Raw genomic sequence first — 13,151 nt, 5'->3', positions numbered from 1 at the left:
GAGCAGTGGGATCTTTATTTCACTTCACACTCCGTACAAAATCAATCAACGACCTATCCTGGAGGCACAACAAGATCAGTGTACAACAACAACAACAAAAAATGATCTGCAGCTGCAATCTACTACACCGGCCGCAACGTTCATGCTAGCTCTGGCGGTTCTCACCTCGTGATCTTTGGGCGAACACATTCACCACAGACCGATCACGAAAAAAAAAATGCTTACTTCCGTACAAAAAGAAGAAGAGATCATGCGTGAATCCTACGCGACGACGTGCGACGGCCGGAAGCAGCGGGCGATGTGGATGTGAGGCAGGCGGAAGTGGTGGTGGTGCCCGTGCCCGTGCCGGTGCCCCGCCGACGCGGACGCCGAGGCCTCGACCGCCTGCATGAACCGCTCGACGCCGCACGGGACGACGACGGCGCCCTCGTGCTCGAACCCGTACTCCTCCCGGGCCTCCCCGAGCAGCTCACGCATCCGCGGGTGGCCCAGCCGCGCCACGGGCACCGCCACCCGGCGTGGCTCCTCTCCCTCGTCCCCCTCCACCAAGAACGTCGCGCATCCCTTGGTGGCCGCCGCCGTCCGCGCCGGCGAGTCGTGCCGCGACGGGGTACCCGCAAGGAGGTGCCCGCGGGAGCCTTCCTCCGGTTGCTGCCGCTGCCTCTGCGTGGTCCTCATCGTCCTTCTGCCCGGACGCGCGCGCGCTCTCCTTCCGCCGATTCGATCACGAACCCGATCGCTGTTGTCTCGATCTCCGGCGAAGCTGTGGATTGGCGCCGATGACGCTGCTGAATGCTGATGGTTTTATCACTTTGTGCGGAGAGGAGTTGAAGGCGGTGGCCGCGCTGCAGGAGCCGGCGGTTGCGGGCGTACGTGCGCGCTTTCCGTTTGTTTCGTGTCCTTGTCGGTGTCGACTCGCGATCTCTCGCACGGGAGGGAGTGGCCGGTCCGTCGGACTCAGGTTTTCTTTTATTTGTCTATAAAAAAAAATGAATTCTGTTCTGCCACGTTTCGGTTTCCCCGGATGACATGCGAGGGAAAAAAAATCCTGATACGGTCGATCGTCGGCCTAGCAAAGGCCCATTGACCTTGGGCCCGTTGCCCTGTTTAGGGTGTGTTTGGTTGGGCTGTGGTTTTTGGAAAAGCTATTGTGAGCTGTGGGTCGTGGAAAAACAGCTGTGAGAAAGCAGCTGTGGGAAAAGCAGAAGACCTTTGGTGGTTAGAGTAGCTGTGAAACGGTAGGCTGTGTAAGAAATACATGTAATATCCCTAAAGGTCTGTGGGTGTGTTTATATGCAAACTGCTTGTAATAAAGAAATGTGTTCACTAATTCGCGTGTAAATGACTATTTTACAAAGAAAAAAATAATTTGTAATAATTTGTATCACCGGAAGTTCAAGATTTATAACTTGGTCTATATTTGTAGCTAAATATGTTGCAATTTTCTTCTTTATTTTCTTATGGCAAATATCATCATCCAATTATCAGAGTTATAGAATGGATTGGTGTAGTTATAAGTCGGGTTACAGCCCAATTATCAGGGTTACTAGGATCCTATCAGGCTATCAGCTATCAGTCCAATTACTATACATCACTGTACAACTCCTCCGTTGCAAATGCTGAAGCTTACAGCTATTCAGGCAACACTGCTAGATCAATAGTACAAGTATTTTAACGTATCATCTCATAGTATGATGTCTCCACCGATCCACATGACATGAGAACAACACTGCAACTACCGGAACAGCTTCAGAAGATTGGACGCTCCTTCCCACCAAGATGTCTCACAATATATTCTAAGACTCACTGAATTATAAGTATTAATATCATAGGAATGCAAATTTACACAATTCCAAATTGTGAGTTCATTGAAGAAAAACAATTAAACAGAACATGCTTTCAGAAAAGAAAGCTTCCATGAATGTTGGACTTGCATATCACAGTCGCCAAGATGGGCGTGACATAAGGATGCTGATCACGTAACCGAAGACCATTATTGTCTGATAGCAAATGATTCCCTGTGCAAAGAAAGAAAACAGTACCGGAAATTTCCTGTGCAAAGAAAGAAAACAGTATCAGGTGTGATGAGAAATTATCTATCTTGAATTAAGATTTACAACCTGATTAGTTCGGATAAGTGGCTGGAACAATCGGATTGGTCTTGTTTCCCTGAACTGTGCGCGGTCAGCTAATTCACCAGAAGCTAATTCGGGAAAAACAGAGCAAGTTCGTCTCGACGGAATCTGGACTGTACCTGGTGACTTGACGCAAGAATGGCAGCGGCCTGCGACGGGCGGGCGCGGCGGACGCTGGCCGGAGGTGGACGGCGGGGTGCGGCGGCCGGGGGCGGGGTGTGGTGAGGCACGGGGGCGCAGAGCGGATTCGGCAGGAGCTGGACCGGCGAAGGGGGCGGCGGGCCGGCAACCGGCGTGGGCGGGAGGAGGACCGGTGTGGGCAGGAGGAGGACCGGCGGCTGGGGCCGGAAGGCCGGCGACTGGGAGCGGAGACGGTCCGCCGGGCGGTGCTAGACTGCGGGAGGCGACAGGTTGTGACAGACAGGAGAAATAGATCGATAAAAAACGAATCGTTACTTTTGGCAGTGGGTAATTTTTTACCCTAAAGAAAGTTGGGGAGATAGTGCTTTTGCATTTGAACTAGGCCCTTGTTCTCTTTACTCCAAACTCCCAACTTTAACACTATGCAAAAAGAAGATTCCTCATCACATCAAACTTACGGTACATGCATAGAGTACTAAATGTAGACGAAATCAAAAACTATTTGCACAGTTTTGTTGTACTTTGCGAGACGAATCTTTTGAGCCTAATTAGTCAATATTTGGACAATAATTCACAAATACAAACGAAACGCTACAGTGTTGCTACAGTAATTTGGCACCTCCCAAATTCGCGAAGTAAACAAGGGCTAGATTAAAAGTAGCTTTTGGGTAAAAGCACACAGAGCTTTTTAGCCTTTTGATTGGCTTTTGGCTTTTGCAAAAGCAACAGCAGGTTCAAAAGCCCAACCAAACGCACGTAGAGCTGGCTGGCCATCATCTTCTTTCGTCATCTTCTCTATCGCGGCTCCGCGCCAAAATCAAACCCAGGCTCCGCAACTCGAGTGTAGCGCCGCTAGCTCCGTCCGGCACCGTCGACTTGTAGGAAATATCTTCCAAATTATAGGTTATTTTAACTTTTTCTAGATTCATAGAGTTTGCTATGCACTTAGATGTGCCTCATGTCTAGATGTATAATAATATCTAGAAAAAGGTCCAAATTACTACCCTCAAATATAGCCAAAGTTCAAATAACCCCTTAAAGTATTCTTTGGTTCAATATACCCCTAAACTATGCTATTTAGTTCAATTTACCCCTTCAGATAATTTATCTTTTTTTCACTCCATATGTAAGTTGAATTTCAATTTAAAATTTTGCAACGTGGCAGTGGACACCACAATATATATAAAAAATATATTATAAATTTTTCATTATTATTTTTTATAATTTTGTATCCTAAGAATTTATTTATTATTAAATATCATGCCCTATCAAAAATAATAATAAAAATTCATGATAAATTTTTCTAACATGTTATAATGTCTTCTATCATCTCCCAAAATTTTAACTTAAAACACCATCTGTGTGCATGAAGAAAAAAACAAATTATGTTAGGAGATAAATTGAAGCAAATGGTATAGTTTAGAGGTGGGGTGAACCAAGAAACAGTTTAATAGGTTATTCGGACTTTGTGGGGAGTAATTTGGACAAAAAATCAAAACTGTTCCAATTAGCAGTACGGCACTTCCTTGGGTATCGGGGAGGGGAAAAAAAAGAGAAAGCGAGGAGCTTTCCAGTACGGCACTAGTACGTGCAAGAACTCGAGAGACGGTCAGGCGTTGAACAGTGTATACCATACGGTACAGTGCCGCCTCGCGCGTTTAAAAGAAGGCACGATTGAACTGGACACATGTATTTTGTGCCCGCGCATTTTCTCCGATACCAGGAAGGATGCAAACTGCCAACCAACCACACACCATCTGTTTTATATTCCTTGGGAGAGAAGAATACGAAAGGAGGTTCAGCGGTTCCGGGCCTCGGTCAGACCCATATACGGCCAGCCATACCCATACCTTGTCGTCTCAGTCTCAGCTGACACGCTTCCCTCTCCAGCAGCCATCATCCCCGTGACATCACGGATCAGGTGACGCCGCCACCACCCGCTTTGCCGTTGCAGCCGCCCGCGCGGTTCGTTCGTTCGTTCCCGCGAGACGCGGCAGCTAGCCCCGGCCGCATGCACGCATGCAAACCACGCCCGCTCACGCCCCCCGGCACGCCGGAATGCGTGAACGCAATCGGGGCCTCGGGAGCGGAACGTTTTTGTTGTGGCTACGCACTTGCTTGCTACGGAGTACCTGCTAGCGGCCTGCCGCTACGTTACTCCGCAGGCCGCAGCTAGCCGTGCGTCACCACACGGGGCGGCGCGGACGGACGGGACGTGGACGAAGACGATCCAAAACTCCGTCACCGTCGCCGGCCGGCCGGCCGGCTCGACAGCGCAGCTTTGGTTGCAACGTCGGTGCCCTCTAGGGTCGACGCCTGCATGTTTATACAGGGCAGCAATAGCCGCTGCCGTGGCTCGTACAGGAAGATGATGATCGGATTCAGGTTGTTGAGATAACACAGGTAGCTCTAGCGTGTTCGGCTGCCCTTTTCAGCCAACCTATCAGCCGTATTTGCAGCTTATTCTCTCTCCCAAAATACTATTGAATCAGCAGCAAAACATCACAGTAGAACTTGAGATTTACAAATAGCCTGATACTTATCTACTTAACAACCCAACTACCTAAATCCAGTCATCACTGTGCTACGTTACAATTGTTTGTTTCACACACCGGATCGAGGGGGCCGTGGCCTGGCCAGCAGCCGCTGCATTAATTGACCGCTGCGCCCGCCCGCGTGCCGCGTGAGCGCGCCGCGCCGCGCGTCGTCTCGCCTCTCGTATCGTACGCGCTACACGCCGTCGTACACACATGGGGCGGCCGTGAGCACTGCCGGGCTGCCGGGTGCCGGCCGGGGCCTGGGCGCCTGGCTGTGCCGGTGTGGCTGCTGCCTGCTAGCTGTAGGGTAGGGCCGTCGATGACCGGCCGCTGTGCTCGCCAGTCGCCACAGGCGCGCATCAATGCGCGGCGCGCCAGCAGGCCGGCCGGCCTGCGACGGATCGGACGGAATGTGTGGCCTGGGCAGCGCCCGACGGTGGGGCCGCACGTGCCGTGTGCCCGTGTCACGATTCGTCGAGCCAGCCGCTGCCGGAGGGTCCCCCGCCCCCGACGGTGCAGGCTGCGGAGGTCAGCCTCTGGACGCGCGGGGCCACGCGAGCAGGCTGACAACTCACGGCGAGCGAGCGGGACATCTGGGGGTGTTTGAGTCCCTCGTAAAATTTCTATCACGTCGAATATTTAGATCCTAATTAAAAATCAATCGCACATATGGAGACTAATTACAAAATCAATTGCACAGATGGAGATTAATTTGTGAGACGAATCTATTAAGCCTAATTAGTTCATGATTTGACAATGTGATGCTACAATAAACATGTGCTAATGATGGATTAATTAGGCTTAATAGATTTATCTCATGAATTAGTCTCCATCTGTGTAATTAGTTTTATAATTAGCTTATATTTAATCCTCCTAATTAGCCTTCAAATATTCGATGTGATATGAATTTTAGGAGGGTCTAGAAATCAAACACCCCCAGACGTGCGCCACGCCACGTCGCCACGATATGTCTCATGTCTGCCTGGTGCCTGCTCTGAGCGCTGTTATAAAACGCGAGGAGAGGGGGTAGACGGTAGAGAGAGCGCTTGGCGAGGGACGACGCGCAGTACCTGGGCAGCTGGGCTACGTTGGGGGCGGGGTACCTTTGGCTTTGGGTGGCCACAGGAGCAAGAGCAAGGGGCGACTAGCCATGGCCACCAGGCCGGGCCCTTTGACCGAGTGGCCATGGCAAAGGCTCGGCAACTTCAAGGTGCGTACGGCTTCGTCATGCTCCGTTGTTCATACTCTCCGTCGTCTTTGTCTCCTTCCTTGGTTTTGCTTCCTTGAGATCCGTTAAAGCGCGGAGGAGCGTGGCCGTGCTCCGGCTTTGCTTGTTCTTCGAGGATTCCATTGTGTAGTGTAGTTGGTTTTGGTAGCTCCCATCAAAAATTAAAGTTTGTTTTGGTAGAGAGAGAAAAAGGACCGGATCGGAGCCGGGGGGAGAAAGAATCGAAGCTTACGACCCTTTGCGCGTGATAGTCGTAAAGCCTTAGAGCTTCGGCGAGGAGGATATGATGCGTGTGACTTTGTGATCGATACGAGATTCTAGCTACTGATGTTCATCGTCTAAACAATTTTTCGTCCTTTTTTCTATAGAAAATTAAACAAGTACTGTTTTTTTTCTCCCTAGAAGGTGTTGATGTTGTTATTAGCTAGGACGCTGTTGCGATCTACTCCTTGGCATGTTTTGTCACATGCCTGAACAGCAGGTGACATAAAATAAATGTGCATATATACTCCGCATGGTTTTTCTGTATCCATTTTCGTCTAAGCAACATGCCAACTTGCATGAGCTAGCAGATACGCACTGTGCCGTGCCACTAGATAGTTAATTAAATAATGGGAAATTCAACAAGAAAATAAAATAAAAAGACCTTCTCATCATGATCATTATATTTCCCTCCCAAATCCAATGGCACGCGCGGTGGTCCTCCGTCCTCACGGATCCTCTCGCCATCAAAGCCAAAGCTAGCGATCTCGAGCTGTTCTGAATCCGACGACAGCAGCAATAACACCAGCTGCTGTTTGATGGTCGTTGTCTTATTGATGTAACGATGCCGCCGCCGTGGCGCCCGCGCTCATGCCATGCAGTACGTGGTGATGGCCCCCGTGGTGGTCCACGGCGCGCGGCGGGTGGCCGGCGCCGGCGGCTGGGGCGAGCTCGACCTCGCCTTCGCGCTCATCCTGCCGTCGCTGCTGCTCCGGATGCTCCACAACCAGATCTGGATCAGCGCCGCCCGCTACCAGACGGCGCGCAGCAAGCACCGCATCGTCGACCGCGGCATCGACTTCGACCAGGTCGACCGCGAGCGCGGCTGGTGAGTACACTACCACTAGCTCGGTTCGTCTTCGTCAATCACCATGGCTAGCTAGCTTTTCGATGGATCGGCGTATATATAATTACATATATACATATATGCGCAGGGACGACCAGATCATCCTGAACGGGCTGCTGTTCTACGTGGCGTACCTGCTGATCCCGAGCGCGAGGCACATGCCGGCGTGGAGGACCGACGGCGCCGTGGCGATGGCGCTGCTGCACGCCGGGCCCGTGGAGTTCCTCTACTACTGGTTCCACCGCGCGCTGCACCACCACTTCCTCTACTCGCGCTACCACTCGCACCACCACTCCTCCATCGTCACCGAGCCCATCACCTGTAAGTGCATCGTCCACATTGTTGTCTACTTTCACACCGTTTACTAAGAATTCGGGGGGTGTTTGGGAGACATGAGCTAAACTTTAGTTCTATCACATCGGATGTTCGGATCCTAATTAGAAGGACTAAATATGAGCTAATTACAAAACTAATAGCAGAACCCCTAGGATAAATCACGAGACGAATCTATTGAGCCTAATTACACATCGGATGTTCGGATCCTAATTAGAAGGACTAAATATGAGCTAATTACAAAACTAATAGCAGAACCTCTAGGATAAATCACGAGACGAATCTATAGAGCCTAATTAATCCATCATTAGCGAATGGTTACTGTAGCACCACATTGTCAAATTATGGACTAATTAGGCTTAATAGATTCGTCTCGTGATCTAGCCTAGGAGTTGTGTGATTAGTTTTATAATTAATCTAGGTTTAATACTTCTAATTAGTGTCAAACATTCAATGTGACGGGACGAAACCTCCCAGACACCTCCGAAATGTCCACTGCGTAGGCGATGTAGCTAGGGTACGTGAAATGCAAGATTTACCATGGGAGAAAAAGGAAAGGTGAACTGTAGTAGGTGTAAATGCAGATCTGGCCTCTGCTGGGTACGGTTCACTGCTACAGATTTACGGAGTACTCAAGAAAAATCTTGGCCTCTCCATGTCTAGTAGTTCACATGTACAAAGAAAAAAAAATGACCACACGAAATAAAGAGCCTTGCATCCGGAGCATGCATGCACGGAGCGTTTCAGCCATTATTAGGTTTCAGACCGAAAGCCAGAAACGTCCGGTGCCCTGTCACCGTGTCATTCAAAGCTACCTGATCCATGAACAGTGCGATCCCAACCCCCCTACCATGTAGTCTGAAACGGTACGTGTGGTCTCTGAAGAAGTGCAGGCTCTTTCGAGACTCTGACGCGGCTGCCTGCTCTGCTGCACGCGAGCAGCGCCGTGATGCAGTGGGTCGGACTGGGCCCGCGCCCTGCCCGGCCCGGTCCACCCCTGTTCGTGCACCTGCGCGCAATAAAAACGGCGCATGTGATTGCTGCTGCAGTGGCGTATGTGTATGTTTTCGGCTAGGATTTAAGGCACCCCTTCGGAATATGGACCCAATAATTGGGCCCGAAAAAACACTGGCTCAGGGAAAGCGACCTCTCATGCAGTGTGCAGTGTTTCAGATGTCACTGACGAGACTTGCTCCGGATCACTAGTGCTAAACTTTGGGGATGCTAGGGAGACGGATAAACTTCAGCCTGTCACATTCGGATGTTGGATCCAAACTAGGAGGATTAAATATGAGTTAATTATAAAACTAATAGCAGAACCTCTAGGATAAATCATGAGACGAATCTATTGAGTCTAATTAATCCATCATTAGCGAATGGTTACTGTAGCACCACATTATCAAATTATGGACTAATTAGGCTTAATAGATTCGTCTCGCAATTTAGCCTAGGGATTGTGTAATTAATTTTGTAATTAGTTTATGTTTAATACTCAATATCCAACATTTAATATGATAGGAGCTAAAATTTAGCCCCCTCCTCCCAAACACTTGGATGTTCCGATTCATCAGGGGTGTTTGGAGGAGGGGCTAAACTTTAGTCCTATCACATCGGATGTTCGGATACTGATTAGGAGGACTAAATATAAGTTAATTACAAAATTAATTGCACTAGGCTAAATCGCGAGACGAATCTATTAAGGCTAAGTAATCCATCATTAACGAATGGTTACTGTAGCACCACATTGTCAAATCATGGACTAATTAGGCTTAATAGATTCGTCTCGCGATTTAGCCTAGGGGTTGTGTAATTAGTTTTGTAATTAGTCTATGTTTAATACTCCTAATTAGTGTCCAAGCATTCGATGTGACAGGGGCTAAAATTTAGCCCCCTCCTCCCAAACACCCCCTAATATGAGTTAATTATACAACTAATTACAGAACCATGGATTAATTTACGATATGAATCTATTAAAGTTAATTAATCCATTATTAATAAATGATTACTATAGCACCATCAAATCATGGACTAATTAGGCTTAATAGATTCATCTCACGAATTAGACTCCATCTATGTAATTAGTTTTGTAATTAGACTATGTTTAATACTCCTAAGAGCAACTCCAAAAGGCTGCTAATCTTACCCCAATATCCTTTTTAGGGAGAAAAACATAAAAAACGAAATCCAACAGTCCACCCAAATCTTCCCCAATTTTTTAGCGACGCTAAAAAACAACCTTCCACCGCGTATATTTTAGCGTTGACATTCCTCCCCCAATCCTCATTCCCGCACGCCCGCGCGTCCCTTCTGATGGGTCCAATACAATGACGTGACCTGTTTTGAAATATTGGGGCCAATTTATTAGCAGATTGATATGTTTTTAGGGGAAATTTTTTTAGGAGCACCCCCAATAAATAATTTTGGGAAAGAATTTTTTAGGGTACTCCTGGAGTTGCTTTAATTAGTATTAAATATCCGCCGTGGGAGCTAAACATCCACTGGAACCGGCCATATTGGATCTTACCATTCACCGGTAAATTTGAAACATGTAGAAATTTCAAATATAAAGGTACAGGATAAAAGTTAATCGTCAATACAGACTGACAAGGTATGGTCAATACGAGAGGGAAAGGGAGAGGGAGAGAGGGAGATTATTTTACAGATAACCAAAGTATGTCTGCGTAAGTTGTTTGTTCATACTTACTCCTCCTGTAGTTGTAGCATGCATGTAGGTGGGAAGTTGCTCTTGATCCGCACTAATGCACATACACAATACAGCGGTGATCCATCCCTTTGCTGAACACATCGTCTACTACATCCTGTTCGCCATCCCCATGCTGACGACGATTTACATGGGGAACGGCTCCGTTCTGGGAATCGTGCTCTACATCGCCTACATCGACTTCATGAACAACATGGGTCACTGCAACTTCGAGCTGGTGCCCAAGTGGATGTTCCAAGTCTTCCCTCCTCTCAAGTACCTCATGTACACGCCGTCGTAAGTGCAATTAATCCGGCGACACAAATCAAACAAAACATTAGCAAAACCTGATCTCCTGCATGAAGAAACTAAACCACAACAATAACGATTTTTCTTGCAGGTTCCATTCCCTGCACCACACGCAGTTCCGCACGAACTACTCCCTGTTCATGCCGTTCTACGACTACATCTACAACACTATGGACAAGTCATCTGACCAGCTGTACGAGAGCTCGCTCAAGGGGACAGAGGAAACACCTGACCTCGTTCATCTCACGCACATGACCAACTTGCAATCGGCCTATCATTTGCGGATTGGGTTCGCCTCCATAGCATCCAAACCATCTGACAGCTCTATGTGGTATATGTGGACGCTGTGGCCCTTGGCATGGCTGTCAATGGTGCTTGCATGGGTTTATGGGTCATCTGCGTTTGTGGTTGAGAGAATCAAGCTAAACAAGCTGAAGATGCAAACATGGGCAGTACCAAGATACAACTTCCAGGTAATCCACTTCTCTTCTGCACACGCCTCTTATCTGACGGTTTGCAACCAGCTAATTGTTTTCGTTTATTTGCAGTATGGACTTAACTGGGAGAGAGAATCGATCAACGACTTAATTGAAAAGGCAATACTAGATGCTGATGCAAGAGGTGTTAAAGTTCTCAGTCTAGGATTATTAAACCAGGCAAGCAATTCTTACTTTTAAAACTTTGGTCTAAACTATATGAGTACAAGCTAACCACGGTACTGCATTTTCTTTTACTTTCTGGGTACAGGCGAAACAGCTCAATGGTGGTGGTGAATTATTTAGACAAAAGTATCCGAAATTAAGAGTTCGCCTTGTCGATGGAAGTGGCTTAGCAACCGCCGTGGTGCTCAAAAGCATTCCTCACGATGCAAAGCAAGTTTTTCTTCACGCAGGCCCTTCTAAGATAGCCTATGCCACAGCTTTTGCATTATGTGAGAAGGGCGTCAAGGTATGTTTATATCATCCTGCAAATCTTGTTGTCCTGTATCTACTTCATTATAGTTTCGCTGAAAAATTCTCTGAAACGGTCGCTACATTTGTTTGGACCAGGTGATCATGAATCCAAATAACAAATATGATATGCTTAAGTCACAGATTGCAGATAGCAGAGCAAGCTATTTGAAACACTCCAGCAACCACATGCCTCAGGTAAAAGTTTCGTTAAAAAAATGTGACTTCCTTAGAATTAACACATGCAACCATCCAATTAAAAAAGGAAAGCATTTAACTTAGCCTTTGGCACGAAATGTTAATACAGAATTATAGACTTAAATCATAGTAGAAATAACTTGGTTGGAGCCTATCAAGTAGGACAGGAGCACAATACCTATGTGGATTCTTCTAGTACTAAACAAAGAAAATACTTTTGTCATGGAAATCAATTTATACTGATGGTAATTACTTAAACTGCTGCAGATTTGGCTAGTGGACAACATTGATGACAAAGAACAGAAGATGGCACCAGAAGGAGCTATATTCATTCCTATTTCACAGTTCCCCATCAAGAAAATTCGCAAGGATTGCACTTACTTGAGCACCCCAGCAATGAAGATCCCGGAAACTATGCAGAATGTCCATGCCTGCGAGGTAAGAAAGATAAGTAGTCCTCAAAGAGTTAAAGACTACGGCTATCAGCTTTATCAAATTTGAGCAAATAAAAAATAAATATAATGAATTTCTTCTAAGTATTCCCTGGTTGCTTCATGTTACAGAATTGGCTGCCAAGAAAGGTGATGAGTGCTTGGCGCATTGCTGGAATACTTCACGCTCTCGAAGGATGGACCAAGCACGAGTGTGGGGATGCCATGATGGACGCTGAGAAAGCATGGTCAGCTGCTATAAGGCACGGATTCGTTCCTCTGAATAAAGCTTGAGAGATTTCGAAGCCTGGATTATGTAGCTGGGGGATGTATGCAGCTCTATATGGCACTTGACGATGCTGGGAAACTATGTTTCAGCGTTTAGTAGTTCAAATTCTACCTGATATAAAGACCAACTACGATCTTGTAGAAGATAAGGGAGGGCACAATATGAATGCCAACATTGATTCGGATAGCTTTACTAGTAACTACATATTTGTTATTTGTATGATGCCAGTGTGCGAAGTTAAGAAAAATATCGGTTTGGGTTTTTATGCTTGAGTTTAAAATTATCTGGACGAAGACTTCAGAATTCTCTTGCTGAAAAATGGCTGGGAGTTTTGATACGCAGTCTTGAATCTCTGATGAAAAAGCCGATGTTTCAGGTCAACTTCCAAATGGGTCATCCTCACCCATCCATATCAATTTTGGTGCCCTTTCGTGGCACAGGAAAAATCTGTAAGAAAGCTCCAGTGATCCGCCAAAAGAGGCCATTTCGATGCATCAGCGGAGTAATTTGCCCTGCATGGCTGCATGTGGCGCTTGGAGACGAGTTCCTATTCTTCGCAATTGGGGACTGGGAGAACTAGGGCACGACGCAATCCAGGGAGATTGCCGCGAAGGCCTCGAAACTCGAAAGAGATGCATGGAGGTGGAGGGAGAGGGAATTGCAACGGGTTTGTCGGTTTGATCATGGGAGGCGGGCGCCAGAGATCGCCGGAGATTATCAACTGCCGCCAGACGCTGGAACAGCCGAACAGGCAAAACCCGCAAAAGGGACACGGCCACAAAGGTTGTTCT

The 13,151-nt window shown here is 47.4% G+C and overlaps 2 protein-coding genes and 1 long non-coding RNA gene across 3 annotated transcripts; 1 reads left to right on the top strand and 2 right to left on the bottom strand.

Moving 5' to 3' along the window:
• Positions 1 to 69: 69 nt before the first annotated feature.
• LOC117845363 (auxin-responsive protein SAUR29) lies at positions 70 to 751 on the bottom strand. The gene has a single exon (XM_034726388.2). It carries the CDS (start codon positions 676 to 678, stop codon positions 262 to 264), a length of 417 nt encoding a protein of 138 aa, XP_034582279.1. The 5' UTR covers positions 679 to 751; the 3' UTR covers positions 70 to 261.
• A 757-nt stretch (positions 752 to 1,508) lies between these two features.
• LOC117845370 (uncharacterized) lies at positions 1,509 to 2,554 on the bottom strand. Its single transcript, XR_011897247.1, has 2 exons — positions 2,255 to 2,554; positions 1,509 to 2,052 (listed from the first exon to the last, which is right to left on the bottom strand). It is a non-coding gene; the product is annotated as an uncharacterized lncRNA (long non-coding RNA).
• Positions 2,555 to 5,843: 3,289 nt separating this feature from the next.
• On the top strand, positions 5,844 to 12,623 carry LOC117863027 (very-long-chain aldehyde decarbonylase GL1-4). Its single transcript, XM_034746600.2, has 10 exons — positions 5,844 to 6,023; positions 6,905 to 7,131; positions 7,238 to 7,470; positions 10,261 to 10,480; positions 10,584 to 10,965; positions 11,041 to 11,148; positions 11,240 to 11,440; positions 11,542 to 11,640; positions 11,908 to 12,078; positions 12,204 to 12,623. The coding sequence occupies exons 1-10, from the start codon at positions 5,964 to 5,966 to the stop codon at positions 12,363 to 12,365; spliced, it is 1,863 nt and encodes a 620-aa protein (XP_034602491.1). The 5' UTR covers positions 5,844 to 5,963; the 3' UTR covers positions 12,366 to 12,623.
• The last annotated feature ends 528 nt before the right edge of the window (positions 12,624 to 13,151 follow it).

The sequence above is a fragment of the Setaria viridis genome, chromosome 1 (assembly GCF_005286985.2).
Source record: "Setaria viridis chromosome 1, Setaria_viridis_v4.0, whole genome shotgun sequence".
In the NCBI taxonomy this organism is placed as follows: Eukaryota; Viridiplantae; Streptophyta; class Magnoliopsida; order Poales; family Poaceae; genus Setaria; species Setaria viridis.
The sequence above is the reverse complement of the archived record's forward strand: the minus strand, read 5'-3'. Positions and strand labels throughout refer to the sequence as shown.